General features: G+C 40.7%; 1 protein-coding gene across 7 annotated transcripts in view; it reads right to left on the bottom strand.

The window, feature by feature from the left end:
* The window catches only part of Magi1 (membrane associated guanylate kinase, WW and PDZ domain containing 1), a 599,700-nt gene that overhangs the window by 79,262 nt on the left and 502,977 nt on the right, over window positions 1-17,461 (bottom strand). For all 7 annotated transcript variants that reach the window (XM_005409004.2, XM_005409005.2, XM_005409007.2 and 4 more), the window contains exons 5-6: window positions 12,025-12,226; window positions 2,900-2,982 (exon numbers count right to left, since the gene is read on the bottom strand). In XM_005409004.2, coding sequence (XP_005409061.1) covers window positions 2,900-2,982; window positions 12,025-12,226 — 285 coding nt within the window. The remainder of the gene's footprint in view (window positions 1-2,899; window positions 2,983-12,024; window positions 12,227-17,461) is intronic.

Here is a 17,461-nt window from a genome sequence, read left to right as displayed (position 1 = left end):
AGGCAGATGAGTCGTGCCATGATGTGCACTGGAGAGGTGCGGCTTACAGACTGACTGGAGGAGGACTCAGAAGCAGTTTCCTGATTTTGTATTTTCTGTATGTACTTTCTAAGTCAAGCAATTCAGAAATAAAAGTTAAATGTTCTTGGCAATTTTAGCAAAAAAAGTTCAATTTGTTCCATTCTTGACTTCCTCTTGCTGACAGTAAAACACTTTATCATTCCTGAGATGAAAACAAGCCCAGTACCAGGAACTATTTCACACACGAGCTTCCTCACTCTAACCTCATGGGGCTTGGCGATGTTAAGCAGGGCCAAGGCTCACGCCGAGCAGACTGCAGAGCCATTAACTGGAGTTCAGAGTGGGCAGTGAGAAAAGGAGCACATTTTAAAAAACTGCACTGAGCACAGAACAAGAAAGACAGAAGCAAGACTCCGCGTGTGACCCACACCAGAAAGGGTAGAGGTGGTGAAGCGAATAGGGAATGGAGTCTAGAAATAATCAAGACCAAGTGAAGCCAGAGGCTCATGGGTTAGGTGGGTGTGCTGTCACAGAGCAAGGGAACTCACGTGTGTACAGTTCACCTTCACCTGAGATAGGAAACACAGGACAGGTGTTTTGGGGAAGATCTTTAGTTTGGTTTCAGTCAGACATAGTTTGAAGCCTCTGAGATCCCCAGCTGGGTCTCAGTCTGGCGGATTAAAACACTGGCTACGGCTCAAAGGCAGTGTTGGAGGCTTCTAGCCGAACCAGACCCACAGCAACAATCAAGGAGCAGTGAGTACCCTGAAAACCAAATCCAAAGCCAATTTCCCATTTTGTGAAACAGGAAACAGAAAGTCTTTATAATAATTGAGTGTGAAAAAAAATGGAATGGTATATGTCTTCACCATTCACCATCCATCAAGATCAAAATTTAAAGTTTGGTTTAACGATTCATCATGTACACAAATCCCCCTAAAACACTAATTATTTAATATGATCCTTGTCTTCTTTCCTTCCTACAAGGTCATGAGACAATCATGCTCATGTATTAAAATGGCCAATTATATAAAAAATAATAATCGAGTATGATTTTGTACTATTACATCCCATCTGCATCTGAACTACAGAGTTAGAAATTCAGTATTTGTGACTGACAAGGTACTCTCAATTTGTGTCATAATACAAGCAATGATACACAGCAGCTTAGTGCTAAATGGCACTGAAAGATGCACACTGATGTGTGTCATAATCTGATTATATGTCTGTGCTGTGTGTGTATACAGACACACAGACATACGTACAATTTCTACTAGAAACAGAATATATGAATTCTAATGTTCAAGGGATAATTACTAAAACGACTACATTTGGTATGAATAAATACTTGCCCAAACAGAAATAACATTAACACAAATGATACGGGTTCTAAGTATTCAAAATCATAAGATTTGGCAACAAAAACGGTTGGTAACTCTCCTCAATACCTTTATTACACTAACAGTTTTTCTCAGCAAAAGCTCTTGCAATCTTCTCTCATCTACAAATTTACCTTAGCAGGCATTTTCATACACTGCCAGCGTAATTATCCTGGATCTTACATAAAAGACTCTAAGATGAGTGACTAAATTGCTTTTAAAATCATCAGTCATCAAATAAAGATTAAATTTTGTTCTATAAAGTCTTACAGCTGAGTATGTCTTACTTTCTGATCTTTGAAAATTGGTCACTGTGTATGCATTTTGTATTAATGGACTGAACGATCAGAACACATGTAACAGCTGCGCACACCTGCTCCATTGCTCCTCCAGCAGGGGGATGAAGCCGCTGAAACGAGACAAGCACCTTGGTCCCTCCTCCCAGTCAGAGGGACATGTATTTCCACACGAAGCCCCTCAGATAAATATGAACATATAATTCTGTGCTCATCTCATGTTATGTCCAACCAAATATAATGGGAGATTAACCGTGTATAACCTGGTATTAACCAGGTATAACCATGGAATACAAAGTTTCAACAGTAATGTATTGTAAAACACTGGCTTCCATTTTCAGACAAACTTCAAATGTGTAGACACAATTCTTTATTATAGGATGAATTAGTAAAGTTTTGCTATCTTACAGAAAAAAACATGTATTCAGTAATTATATATTAATTCAAATGCCAGAATTAAATAACGAGCAGCAAAGTAAGCCACTTCCCTTTGAATAAGTCCACAACAAAAAGTACTCTTGTTTGAACATGGGATAGACTTCTTTGTGCTACTGAAAAGCAACAGACTTACTGTCTTCATTTTTTAAAATTTTATTTTGGGCAAGTACTTAAAAACTCCCAAAGCTTTGAAATAAACTTCTTCAACAAAAACTCTTACAGCTAGTTACTTTGTTTTCAAAATAAAAAGAGAGGTGAGCCCTAGGTACACCTCAACCTCTTTCTAGAACAATGTGCTCTTCAGATATTATGGGTATATCCCAAGCTACAGAGATCGCCAAATATGTCAAGATCTGCTTCCCCTATCCGAAACTGGGGAAATAAGAAAGTAACAAAAGATACAAAAGATAAGAAAGCTCCTAAAGTCTTCCCAAGACTTTCACAACCTAGGGCTGTGGTCCAGCAGGTATGCGTGATCAGGATAGCAGGGGACCCTTGATTCCTAGAAACTCTAGACTGTTCCACAGGACTGAATGCAGAGGACAAATCTAAATAGTTTCTGGCTGAGCTCAGATTCTATCTCCAAAGGATATACTAGTTTGCACCTACCTTTACTTGAAAATGAACTGCTCTTCTGAAAACCATGCGCATCGCCTAGAACTAGATAACCTTTTAGAAGCTCACTGCTAAAAGCCAGTTCACCTTAGAATCTGTACAGGTGAACAAGCCCCAACTCACTTCACCTAAGATCTTCCCAGTTCTTACCATCATCTTCACACTCTTCCAGAGGCTTCTGCTGTTTGTTCAGGCACCGAGGGTCTAACCAAGATGTTGTTTTTGTGTTGTGGCTGCAATTCAGAAACAAAAACAAGACATTGTTTAAAAAGCAAAAAGTTAATTTCAGAAGAATTTTAGACACACCTGAACCAAGAGCAAACCCATACCAGAAGAGAGCCTGATTGGGAACTCTCTTGGAGAGTCTTGGGGAGGCATTTTTCTGTACTGAAGACAGAATTGGTGAATCACTGAAAGCTTACAATGCAACACCAGCTTTACTTTTGAAAAGTGACTTATAAATGACATGCTTTGCCTGTACTGTCTATGTTGCCTAGACTTATCATGTTAGTCTTCACATTTGCCAAAGAGCAAATTTTAATTTGCTTTAAATTTGTCTCTGATTTAAATTTTGGGTGCTGGTATTCATAGGGAAGGCTGCTATTTCACTCATCCTATTACAAGAGCATCCTCATGACACATGAGTGGCTCTGAACTACTAATACACATCATTCATCACAGCATCCAAAATTATACTTCAGACACACTGACAGCAACCGCAATTACTTATCATGAATAGAATCTGAGCTGAGGAAAAGCTAGGAGAAGCTAAAATGCCACCATCCACCTTCTGGAAAGCGGCCCACCCCAGACAGAATGTTTCAACAGACAGTGACTGGGGCCTTCGACACACAGAAGCACAGAGAAACCTCCCAAGGGCACAGCACCGGCCTCTACTCGTGTCAGAAATGTTCCAGTTTGGCGGGAAGCAATCAGCCTTTGAGCTTTACAGCAGGTCAAGACAAGATACAGTTTGCCTGAACACCAACTCCATACTGCAGCTAACTGGGCCAGGCAACATGCCCCAAGTCTAATAGATACAGCTACAAACCACAAGTGAAAGCAAGAAATTAAAAAAAAAAAATTAAAAGTTTGGGCCAGCTGTGGTGACACAGGCTTGTAATTCCAGCACTCAAGAGGCTGAGGCAGGCGGATCACCAGGGCCTTGAATGTTTTGAATTATTAAAGGAAAAACTTATGGCATAAGTGACAAACAAAATACACAAAAACAGACCTCTTAGCTCAGTTATATTAATGGAAAAAAAGAGAATTAAAAGATAATACAGTCAATGCCACTACTGCCACTTTTTGGACCACTCACAACTACCAGCACCTAAGCGTTTTACATACACATTACAGCTTGATTCTGAAACAGACCTTGAGGGAGGCACTGCCAGTATTAAAATTATTATTCCCACCTGACATGAGAAAACCGAGGACAGAGAGGTGAGGACATAGGCCAAAGGACACTTTGCTGACAGACAGCAGAAATGGAAATCAGCCCGGACAGTCTTACACTGGAACCCACGACCTGAACTGTTCTACACAGTCCTATACGAGTGACACCAGTCATTACTGGGAGGGATGATTGTACAGCACAGGATCTTAAAAAACAGCTTTTTGTTTTGAAGTAAATGTAGATTTGCATGCTGTTATAGGAAATAATACAGAGTGCGCCTCCACAGCCTTCACCACAAATTTATTTCCCTTTCTATACTTTTGTTACTTCAAGAACATCACAGAAGTAGAACCACCATACGTAACCCTCAGCATATTTCCCATCAGGACTACTGTGCTTGTCAGTGATGATTCGTTCTTTTCATGACTGAGTAGTATTCTATAGCACGGATGTGTCGGCTAACCACTGAAAGGCATTTCGGGTTTTTCACTATTCAAAATGAATTTACAATAAACATTCATGCACAGGTACATGTAAGTGCTCATACTGCTCTGGGGCAAATGATCACGTGTGCAACTGCTGGGTTGGATAGAAGTTGTATGTTCAATTTTTTAGGACTTGTTTTTTATACAGTCATACAATTCTGCACTCCCACCAGTAATGCATGAGTGACCCAGTTCCTCCTCACAGCTGCCATCGTTTACTGCTGTCATTACTTTTTACTTCAGCCACGCTGGAAGGTGCAAAATGACACCTCACACCCCACTTGGCATCCTCTAAAGATACGGAACATATCTCATGTGCATACTTGACCCCTATATATTTTCTCCAACAAAATGTTTCTTTTTAACTCATATTTTAACTTAATGGCTTATTTTTACTATTGTCTTTATGTATTCCAGATACCAGTCCTTTCACAGATATAGGGTATACAAATATTTTCTCCCAATTTGTAGTTCCTATTTTCATCCTTTTATTAGAATCTTCTATAAATCAAAATTTTTTCATTTCAATGGGCTGGATTTATCAATTTTTTGGGGGGATCATGCTTTTAATGCTAAGCCTAAGAATGTTCGTCTAGCTCTAGATTTCAAATATTTTCTTTTTTCTAAATGTTCTATTGTTTTAAAGTCTAGTGCTTGAGTTAATTTCTCATGTAGGGTATGAGATTTAGGCTGCAGTTAATTTATATGCCACTGGCTGTCTGCTTGCTCAAGCACCATTTATGAAAAATGCTAGCTTTCTTGCCCAGAGTGTTTTCACGCCGGGGCACATGCTGGGTCTACGTCTGGATTCTGCGTCCTGTCCCACTGACCCATGTGGATTCCTCCACCAATACCACAAGGTCTTTACTCCTGTGGCAGAGTGACAAGTCCTGACACTGAGTATGCTGATTACTCTGAGTTTTCTTTCTCAAGTATTTTGGCCATTTCACTTCCTCTGCATTTACAATTATACATTTTAAATACACTTGTTTATATCCACAGAACACCTTGCTGAGACTCTGACAAGAAATGCACTAAACCTTTCAGGAGCACTGACATTTAAGGCTATTCTGAGCCTTCCAATCCATCAACAGTCTTTCAGTTTAGTTTCTTTAACTTCTTTCATCAACAGTTTGCAGCTTGCAGCATACAAAATCTATTATTAGATTATAGGTGTTAGTTTTTGAGCAATCATAGAGTACATTGCAAGTGCTGGTGTCCAACACGTTCACTGTTAATATACAGACATACAATTCAGATGACGTGCCTATCTGATTGCATGAAACCTTGCTGAACTCACTTAGAAGACTTTTTGGGGTACTTTAAAAATTTTTTTTCTAAGTAATCTGCAAAGAAGGACAGTTTTATTTCTTCCTTCCCATATACAGATTTTATTTCCCGATGGCCTTATATAACTGGCTGGTCTTTTGGCATCATGTCAAGAGTGGTGAGAACTGACATCTTTGGCTCTTCCCAAACATAACACTAGCTATGGGTTTGCCATATATGCCTGTTATTAAACCAACAGTATTTTTCCCTTTTGGTTTTCTGAGTTTTATTACGAATAACTACTTGATTTTGTAAGTCCTTTCTTCGCCTTAATATGGTCTTTTTTTTCTAGTCTGTTAATATGGTGGATTATACTGATTGACCTTTCTTCCTTTTGCTGTGTGTGTATGTGTGTGTGTGTGTGTGTGTGTTGCTGAGGGTCAAATCCAGGGTATCACATGAGCTGAGCATTACTGAGCCAGACTCGCATCATTACAGAAATTCCCATGTCATCATAACAACAGTCTGTATTGCTGAGTGTTGTTTGTTAACACTTAATTACATTTTTTTGCATCTTTTTGGTACTCTTTGTTTAGTTTCGGTATTAGGGTAATGCCACTTTCACAAATATAATTGGGAGATCTTCCCCTTCTTCCATTTTTGGGAAGAGATTGCGTATAAATAGTCTGTGTTCTCTCCAGTGAACACCTGGGTCTGATATTTTTTCCAAGAGTTTTAAAATTACAAATTCACTTTCTCTTAGTAGTTGTAGGGCTATTTAAATAAAAGCATTTATATAAGATGCTTGGTAGGGCTCTGTTCTTCTTAAGGAATTGGTCCACTTCATCAAAGTTGCCAAATCTGTGTGCATGCGTGTGTGTGTGTGTGTGTGTGCCCACGTGCGAGGGTGTGTGGACATACGTGTTTGCCAGCAGCACTCCCTCACACTGAATGTCCTCAGATTCCTACTGTTGGTGACGTCTGTTTCGCTTCATCAGTGTGCTGGACATTGTCTAGTTCTGTTAACCTTTTGAAGGACCAGCCATTTGTTTCAGCAGTTTTCTCCCTTGGTTTTCCGCTTTTGGTTTGATAGATTTTTGCTCTATATTATTTTCTTTCATCTGCTTGAGTTTCATTTACTTTTTCTAAGTTCCTGGGGTAAAACCTTAGATTGTTGAATTCAAGCTTTAGTCTTTTCTAATGTACATGTATATTGCTATGAATTTACCTTTCACCATTGGTTTGGCTGTGTCCCACCTATTTTGATATGCTGTACTTTCATTTAGTTCAATTTTCCTAAAAAATTTTTCTCTTGTGATTTCTTCTTTGACTCATAGGTTTTTAGAAACGTGCTATACATTTTTAAGTGTCTGCAGACTTTGAGTTTTAATACACAATTCATTTTTTATTGCTTCATATTTGTAAGATATATTTTTCCAATATTTTAATACTTGTTATGCTTGGAATAAGATTTTGTAGACAGCATATAATTGGGTTGTTATTTCAATACACTTTTTGACGATCTGTTGTTAACTGCTGTTTTAAGTTTAGTTCCTTTAGCATAATTATTGATAACTTTATGGCTTAAGTCTTCCATTTTGCTTTCTCTGTCTTTGATTTTTTTTCTCTAGTACATTTGTCCACTCTTACTGTACTTCCAAGTGTATATCTTTGTAGACCTTTTAAAGTGGTAGTTATATACATATGCCACAGAGATGCACATAATCACAGGTAAGTAGTGTCATTAATTTTTCCCTTCGTTTGATTAAAGTATACAAAGCTTATTTTTACTTATAAATCCTTTTCCCTGCCTCATTTATAAGAAAACTGCCTGAAAATAAGCTTTATGTGCATTGGGAGAGAAGTGTTATTCTGGCTTCACCTTTATTTTCGAAGAGAAGAAAAATGGGTCACCTTTACTTTTTCCACTCTAAGTTTTTTCCTTCCTAATGTTCCAAGGTTTCTTTTAGAATTTTCCTTCTCTTTAGAGAATATCCTTTAGTCAATCATTTAGGGTAGGCCACTGGTCCCAAAGTTTCAGTGTTCCTTCATATAAGAATACTCTTATTTTCTCTTCATTCTAAAGGATATTTTCATAGGATATAGAGTACTGGATTAATTTTTCTTTTCTTTTAGCACCTGAAAAGTGCTGTGTTTCTTCCTTATGGCCTCTGCCGTTTGAGGAGAAACAAGCTGTCATTTGATTATTTTATCCTCATATGAGGTCTCATTTCTCTTGTTCATTTCAGAAGTTCTGGTTTTAGTTTTCAGAAATTTGACCATGATGTGTGTTTTCTTTGTGTTTATTCTGTTTGAGTTTACTCGGCTTCTTGAACCTGTGGGTTTATTTCTCTTTAGTTTCTCTTGTCAGATTTGGAGGACTTTCAGATGTTAGTTCTCCAAGAACTTGCCCTTCCCACCAGTCTCACCTACTTTCTCTTCATCCAGGACTCCAACGACAAATGCTGGACCTTTTCTTACGGATTGGAAGTCTCTGCAGGTTGGTTCCTTTGCCTTTTCTCAGTCATTTCTGTGTTGTTCAGGTTGGGGAAGCTCTGTTTTCTATCTTCAAGCCATAGCTTCTTTCCTCTCTCTCTCTCATTCTTCTACTGAACAGCTGAGTAATACTAAATCTATCTGTGGAGCTTTTTATTTTGACTGTGGTGTTTTTGAGTTCAAAAATTTCTCCTTTTTATATCTTCTATTGTTTTCCTGAGTTTACTTTTTGCTGAAACACTCTATTTTTCTGTTTATTTCAAGTATGATTATTATTCTTCATGAAATATTTTTGTAATGGCTAATTCAAATTTTTTTTACATAAGTCCAACATCTCTGTCATCTTGGTGTTGACATCTGCTGACGGTTTTTTTTTTTTCACTCAATTTGAAATTTTCTTGGATCTTGATACACGAATTTATGGTCTTTTTTTGTTTGTTTGTTTGTTTTTGCTTTGTCTGGCTATTGGGGTATTATAGTACAGGACTAAGGGTCTTATTGAAACCTATTTTTGCCAGCTTTCCCTAACCATCCCAGACAGGAGAGGAGGCGCTACCTACTACATCTAGCTGGGTGAAGCCCTGCTGGATGGGAAGGTGACGCCAGCTCCCTAGCAGGCCTTACTGACACCACGGCAGCTGAGAGGAAGAGCTCACTGCTGCTCCCGGCTCGGCCTCACTGACCCTATGGGGAGAGGCTGAACTTAACCGCGGGACGGTGCCAAAAATCCGGACTCCTCTCTCAGCCCCTTCAGTCAGCAGTGATTCCCACAGGTGAGGTGGATTCCCGCCTCCCCTCACGGGGTCCCCACAGAATCCAGGTGGGGAAAAGCCAGTGCTGCTTCCTGTCTCACTGCAACTAAGCCCCTGCAGCATCGCAGCAGGGGTGGCCGTGTCTTCGCTTGACCTCGGCTGATGCGGTAGGGTGGGACCACAGGGTATTCCGGCTGTTGCCTGGAGTGTAACAAGTGTGCAGTAAAGCCTCCTGTCTTGAAGGATGCCCCTTTCTGACCCTTCAGCTAGAAAAGAAGACTTGTGCTATCAGCATCACTGTCACTTCTGGGTTGCTGGCTTCTTTATCTCCAGCTCTGGGCTGAATGACCATAAAGAAAACCCGAGGAATAACCTGTCACTCCCCTGACCCTCTAGCTCTAGAGCAGTTGGCTTTATTTCCTTACCTTTTCAGTTTTCTTAGATTTGTTTTCTATACAATGCCCAAGGTTTCTAAATACATGCTTGATTTTTAAAAGTTCTTTTCAACTTCCAGTATTTTAGATTTCCCTCAAACTGTGAAACTAACACACACATATATAAACACACAAGGCAAGACAGATCTAAATCTAGTGAAATGTAAGTTGCTATTCAATGTAAGTACTAAAAAAATTGTTTTTCAGAAGGAAAGATACTTGAAAACCTCAGTAACTAGGACATATAATTTAAGCTAAAATATAAATGGCATGTATTTATTTAGTGGTGCTGGGGATCGAACCAGGGACTAGCAAGTACTAGGCAAGCACTTTGCCACCAAGCTACACCCCAAGCCCCTTAATATCTACAGTACTTGACAGCCTCTGATGGAATCTCACACCTGTCATAGGCACATTTTTATATAATTCTTTAAACCTCAGGTCAAGGTAACACTGGTCTTACATCAGCTAAGAGCAAATTAAGTTTTGCAGACTGGCAAAGCACTGCACTCTGCTGCAAGCCAGCCACAGTCTGGAGGTAACAGCCCAAGATCCATGGGCAGATCTAAGTTGCTTTTCCAAAGTCCTCAATCCAGTCTTCAGCAAGGTGACTGGGACATTCCTTCCCAGGCACTTGAGTTTCACACATTATTCTGTGTTAGGAATGCCTCTGTTATACGTCATTTTCTCAGCACAATTCTTCCTTACTAATAGGCACAATTTTAAAAACAACTTTTTGAAAAGCTAAGCACAAATCCTGAGCTTATAAGCTGACATCTATTTTGATTTTAACAGTGTTGAAACTCCTCCATAATAACTGCAAATAATGATGATGAAAACAGCAAAAGTAACAGTAATGAGAGCTCATTATTATGCACTAATACTTTATTCTTAATGTCTCCTCTACTTCTCATGACAGTCTAGCAAGGAGACAGGGCTCATGGACTTCCTCCATTCACAGATATGGAAAACTGAGTCACAAAATGGTACATGTGACTTTCCCAGGACTCCTAACTAGTAGGTAGTAAAGACAACATGACTTGTTAGGTGTTAATCACCATAGCATTCTGACTCTCAGGAGAACATACCCCTCGCTCCACATCTTCAGGGCACACTTTCCATTCACACGAGAAAGGAAACGTGGTCTGTCCCCTCCCTCCGACTGGAGAGTAATGTTGGGGCTCTCTTTCATGGATCTCAGACTTCTCACCATGCAGCTTCTCAGAGAGGCTGTTCTGAGACCCAAGTCTTTCCCTCACTGTCCTATGTTTAGGAAAATTATACTTTCTTATTTTTCCTATTTTTTTCTAATTACAGAATACATGTTAAGTATAAAAAATTTAAAAAATTCAAAACCCACAGAAATGGGTAATATGGTTAGAAAATACATTCCTTACTTAAACCCAACTATTAATAGATAATCCCAGATTCTATACATAGAATTATATCTACTTAGATACAGAAATAAAAATGATATACTAGAAGCTGAGTATTTCTAATATCCCACCAAAGTTGAGTATTTCTGCTACTCAAAAACCACAGTAAAACAATGAAGAGTGAGGCTTGTACAAAATGCCACTAATTACAAATATGGTAAGGAGTTGGATCCAGAATACATGAGGAAGTCTTAAAGTTCAACAGTAAGCAAATCACAAGCCAATTCAGAAAAAATAAGCAGAGAATTTACCATTGTAATGACTAAATACATTCTTTATATTTCATAACTAGATAGTTAAGTAGACAGAACAGACAGATATGTATATAAATCCTGATTTAGTTGCCTAACTTTTGGGGGAAATTATTAACCTTATGTTTCTTCAAATTCCTCTGATTCAATGATTAGAATGATAAACCATACCCTTCTGCATAGTTAAACATTTAACAAATAACTAGCAAAAAATGAAGAAATACCTACAATTAAAGACATTCAGCAAAATCTAAGATAAGGTGATTTTCCCAACCAACAATTGTCAGTTTTTGAAAATATAGTATTTTGACTCATTTTATCACGGACATTCTCCATGTTTTTAGATATCACCAAAAAAGACCAATTAAACTATTTTTGCTACATAATTACATCTGTTATATTCACATAGAGTGAAATTTCTACTGTTAGGTAAACATTAAAAGAACAGTATCATGGAAGAATATATAAAAATCTCACTTCTGTAAAAATATGTACATAAAAACACTTTGTATTATATATGTACATTTATTTCTGTGACTAAGTGTAATTCTATATACAGAAAATTCTATTTTCTAAGACTATTAACACTTTGACTTGAGTAAGGAATTTCTTTAACAAAGATTTGTTAAATTTTTTGAAAGAGTAACATCACTGAGTGATCAGTTCTTTCAGATCTAATTTACATCTGTAGCTGCTAGAGAGAGGGAGGAAGTGGAAGAGACAGATTCAGGTACAAAGAATAGTATACTTTACTCTATAAAGTAGACTTCTCCGTTTTCCGTATAGGCCATCTCCCAGTTCTCAGGTAGAGGACCTAAATTATCCTCCGCAGAAAGAGGTAGGTACTGAGGGAACTTCTGAGAAGGGTCCGTGATGGGAGCAGCAGCGATGCTACTATTCACAGATGAGAGCGCTGCCTCCTGGAGAGCGTGCTCGTCCTGGTCACCAGAATCGGCTGTTGTCAGGTTGTGGGGAACAGAGAAAAACAGATAAGCACAAAGGCATTCAGCACCACAGTGCAAGCCTGGGAAGTATACTATGATACAGCTACAGTCTTAAAAGCCCTGCATAGCGTGTGTGAGGCCCGGGTTCAGTAATGCATTGCTCACAATCTTGGAAATGTCATATAAAAATCCCCTGAATAATTCAGACTCTAAAGAGTCAAACTCAGAAGCCCTGCAAAACAGACTGATCTACCCCCTCGTTCCATTCATATTATTTGGTTTCATGGCTCAGAAAAAAAAATCCATGCTGAAAACATCAATACAGTGGCATTTTCTTCTTTCAGCATTTAAAAAATTATTTTGGTAGATACTGGCAAAGATCAAAGACTGACAAACTAAGCTGCAAAGTATAAAAGTTTACAATATGGAGATAGCTTACAATGAGTCAGATTTGAGCCTCTTTTCGGAGAGAAGAGACTGTTCCTGTGACAACCAAGACAGTCACCCCAGAGCACGGCTGTGTGGGTGGACTGTGTGACTTGGGTCTTAAAAGAAAGCTCCAAACACACCAGCCTCCTCACCTTCCATTAGCTAGAAGCATCAGGGGTGACGTCATCCAAGTGTCCACAACAGCACTACTGACATTCTGGCTGAACTTTTATGGAAGCTGATGATATTAAATGTCAACCTCCACGGGGCTTTAAAACATAATACTCAGGGAACACAGTGGTTTTCTATCCCCCCCCCCCCCGTAATTCCCCTGTAGACATTTCTGAGTGAGTGAAAGCAGACTGAAGAGCAATACAAGCCTGTTCTCAAAGCTGTCTCTGACGAGCCGCTCCCAATGACACATACAAACGGAAGGCAATCTCAACGCTGGGCAGAGGATACGCCATGCGTGTGAAGCTAACACACCCACCAAACTCCAGGCCGAGGAAGCTGCCTAAGTTTCTCCCACTGTGGCTGCGTCACTTCCCTTGTCTTCCAGCAGTGCCGCTCAACCCCTTTAGGAAGCCACCCTCCACCCCAGGACCGGCTCCAAGTCACACTCCTTCCTCAGCAGAACACCTCTGCCTTTGCAGTTGGTTCAGGAATTACAGCAAACCAGCAATGGTCAGGTATGGAAACTTTGCTCGAACTACCAAGTCAGTGGTGACCTCCCGATGCCGGAGAAATCTAGGTGGCAGGTTGTTAAGCCATGGCTGCTGGTGGCCACTTCCACAAAGCGTAGCAAGATCTACTGAAAAATGGAGCCACACAAAGGAGAGCAGAGCTGAAAGACAGAGAAAGCTGCTTAAGATCCCTCAGCTACCCTTTAACTCAACACTGAAACCAAGGCCCCACTGCTCTCTTCAGTGATGTCATTCCCCGAAGTTGCTTTCCTGCTGAAACCATTATGAGGTGGTTCTTCAACTCGTATCAAGAACTCAGATTAATAAAACAACTGTAAGTCTGAAAAAACAAAGAGGAAATTGGGCCAAAACAGAAAAAAACACCACTGTGAAATGACTGACCAATAACAGCATGAATTCAAAGCCCTAGAAAGAATGAGAAGACTCAGCCTTGCTTCTCTTAAAGGCTCCCTACTTCAAAAGACCAACTCAAAATGTGTACGTATTTTAAAAATAGGATTCAGCTGGTATACTCTGAAGCTAGAAGGAATTCTCCAAAGAATGGAAAGAAAACACAAGGCAGAACATCAGTTGTACGAAGGCATATTTTCAGCTGCATTTACACCTGCCATCTTCCAGAAGCACTAGAACCCACAGCTCCACGGGTGCTGCGGTGCAGCCCCTGGGCCAGGAGCGGGGGTGGCCAGGACCAGCCCCTCCCCCACCTCACTGGGGGGCTCAAAGGACACAGGAGGGCAGGGAGTGCTGGAGGGCGGCAGCAGCTGCAGGGGTTTCAGGGCCCACAGCAAAGTGGGCTTAGGATCTCAGACCTCTGATTTTTTTAGAGAAGGAAATCTGTATTTTTTTATATGAAATCTTCCAATTTTTCATTAATAAAATTCCTTTTCAAATAATGCAATCTGGCACAAGCAAGCAAAGTGAAAAAGCGGAAGTTTGATTGTAAGGACTGACTCTGGAGGCACAGGGCCTGTGTTTGGTTCCTGACTTTGCCATTTGCTAACAAGGACCACGTTCCAACCTCAGCGTGCCTCAGTTTCCTGTCTAGACATGGGGGATGATGACACCAGGCGCACAGGGCAGCGGGAAGGGTTAGTGAGTTATTTCTGTGAAGCACTCAGTACAGCGTCTAGCAAAAGTCAAAAGCCCTGGCCAGCCGCCACGTCCATCACCACCACCCTCTTGACCAAGAGTCTCATCGGTTTTTGTCTTTAGGGCAGGTCTGGCCCCAGACGGCCAGTGCTCCAAGTAGGCAGGAAAAGTCAGCTATGACATCAGGCCAAGTCACGGTTTGTTTCTAATGGCGGGCGACCGAACACCTTTACCTTTCTGAGCACTTCCTCATCTGTCGAAGGGCCATGATGCGAAGGTCAGGAGAATCCAGTGTTCCCACATACGTACAGAACGTGTAGCAAGTATCGTGTGTCCCTGGGGCGCACCCTGAAAGGGCACCTTTTGCCCGGCCACGCCCTCTGTGTGTCCTGCTCGCTGTGAGGCGAGCAGCTCTGCTCACCAGATTCAGGGCCCAGCGTTCACCAGAGGCCCATAAACGATGGAGTCAAGCAACGTTCTCTGAACCTCCAAAACGAGCCAGACTAAATCCTTCCTCCTCCAGGGCAGTTTTCTCAAGCACCCCAAGGAGCTGGGATAACAGCTATATGTCACCACACCCAACCTGTGTTCATGTTTACATATGATATCTAAGAGGCAGCACACTGTCAGGAAGGCACGAATAATTTCACCATTAATTTTTTATTTTTTACTTTTTTTTTCCTTCCGGTACCGGGAATCAAACTCATGACCTTGCGCTTGCCAGGCAGGCGCTGTGCCACTGAGCTAAATCCCCAGCCCCTCATCGTAAATTTTAATTGAACTACTTTAATAGAAAATGGATGTAAGACAAAAGGGTAGTAGCTATAGGTGGGCTACCACATATGAGATGAGAAAGAGAGAGACCCAGTTTAACATTAAGTATACACAATTCATGTTAAAACCAAAATTCTGGGCCAGGGACATAGCTCAGCAGCACAGTACCTGCCTGGCAAATGCAAGGTCCTGAGTTCGATTCCCTGTACCAAAAAAAAACCCCCAACATTCTGCTGGGATTCCCAAACCTAAACTACATGGAGGGAATATTAGTTTGCTAGGAAAGTATCTAAGTGATTTTAGTCTGCTGGTGAAAAAAATATCCGTCCAGCAATGAGATATTTTAAATTATACAAGTGTTTGTTTTAAAATTTATTATTTAATTAGTTAATCTACTCATTACTGGGGAATGAACCCAGAGCCTTCACATGGAGCTACAGCCTCAGCTCTTACTTTATTTTGATACAAGGTCTTGCTAAGTCACTAAACTGTCCAGGCAGTTGCCTCAATGTGACCCGTAGTGCCCCCGAAGTCTTCGTGTTGACGGTGTGGTTCCCAGAGCAGTGGTGTGGTTCCCTGGGCCCTTTGCTCAAACTTCTTATCCTCCGGCCGCAGCTTCCCAGTGCCTGGGATTACAAATGTGGACCACCACGCCTGGCTTGCATTCTTATTTTATGTGTTCTCCATGTTTTCTTTCCAGTTAAAGAGAATCTTAAATAATACAATTGTCTGAAAGCAGATGGAAAGTCCAAAAACAAGGGGCTGGGACAGATGTAGAATAGATTTAAGAGTGCACAGCCTTAGTCAGGGCTTTGATTTTGATACATGTTCAAGCTTTTGAAAAAGTCTTTCATTTGATTTACAGACCACTCAGGAGCATTGCTAGCACTTTCTAACTGAAGGCTGCCAAGGAATCCAAAAAGCACATGCGGAGGAGAGCGCTGGAATGAGCACGGATGGGGAGACAAGAAGCTTGGCTCTCCCAAGGTTTACTGGTAGAGCACGCACTTTCTTTAGTGTTCTCATGTGTAAAATGGGAAAGTAACATCTGAGTTGCTATCTCTCAAAATTTCCAGGAGATTGACAAGATACATGTGAGAATGGTTTAAAAACCATAAATGAACACAAATAATATATCTATTCATAGTAAACCGGAAGTTCCCAAACATACACAAACTAATGTGCAGATATACATGCACATCCTCTCTTGGGGACTTTTGGAAGTCACTTTGAGAGCGCATGTTCATGTCCAAAAAATCCTTCCTGGGGCTTATCTTAAATCGTACACGTGCATAGATTTATGCACACCTCTTACTGAGCAAAGTAAGTCAATGCAGTTGGGGCTTCTTAGAGCCGAAAGAACTGATTCAAAACGAATAGCACAGCAGATGTGCATGCAGATTCCGGAGTTGGATTTTCAGGGTTGGAACGGTGTATGTGACACTCACTGGGGCTTTGGGCCCTGGAGAGCTTACATGACCTCCCTGGAGAATGCATAAAGAAATGTGTCTTTCACACAGTAGTACAGGAACATTCGCTCTTGTAAGTGCTATTGTTTAACATTCAGAACAGTGCTGTATCATTGCATACCAGTGCAAGTGTCAGCAAGCTAATGTTCAGCAGTGGGGGGCAACCAGGAAAAAGCCTAGAAATATGATTAAATAATGTTTTGACATCTTCTGGAGGTGATTAATGGATAAATGAGAGATGCTTTTGTTGTGGTGGCTTATTACAGAGCTTTCAAGCTGCCCATAACAAGTAAAATAGTTTTAGAAAAGATTCTGTTTGTTTGCCTAAGTAACTGTGCTTTGGCCAACAGTACAATTCTACCTTTAATAAGCACACAGAAGGAGTGTGCACTCTCTCTCAATGGCGCCCTTTACGTCCATAAATTGAGTACATGTTGTGGAAGGCAGTCCTATTGTCTGGTGCCTGACAGCCAGTCCTCTGCTGAGTGTCTGTTCATTGCTCAGCTCCGGCCTCAGTCATCCGCTGCGGAATGGAAGTGGGGCTGCTTTTCCAGCATGTCTGCACGCCAAGCTAGCTGGTGCTCTGTCCACAGACAATGCCAGTGTTTAGATGCACTAGCTATGACTCCTTCAAAGATCCAAGCAAAGGGCAGTAAAGGTGGCAGCAACTGGGTATTATTTCAAACATTCTTATGAACAGCATTTTTAATGGGTCCACAGTGTTTCTTCATTTGGGTAAGATTCTCATGCCTTTACTGTAGCTGGCTCAGCCAGACCTCAT

Source organism: Chinchilla lanigera, unplaced genomic scaffold (genome assembly GCF_000276665.1).
Source record: "Chinchilla lanigera isolate Chin_1 unplaced genomic scaffold, ChiLan1.0 scaffold00116, whole genome shotgun sequence".
NCBI classification, from domain to species: Eukaryota; Metazoa; Chordata; class Mammalia; order Rodentia; family Chinchillidae; genus Chinchilla; species Chinchilla lanigera.
This window is presented reverse-complemented; position numbering and strand designations above follow the sequence as displayed.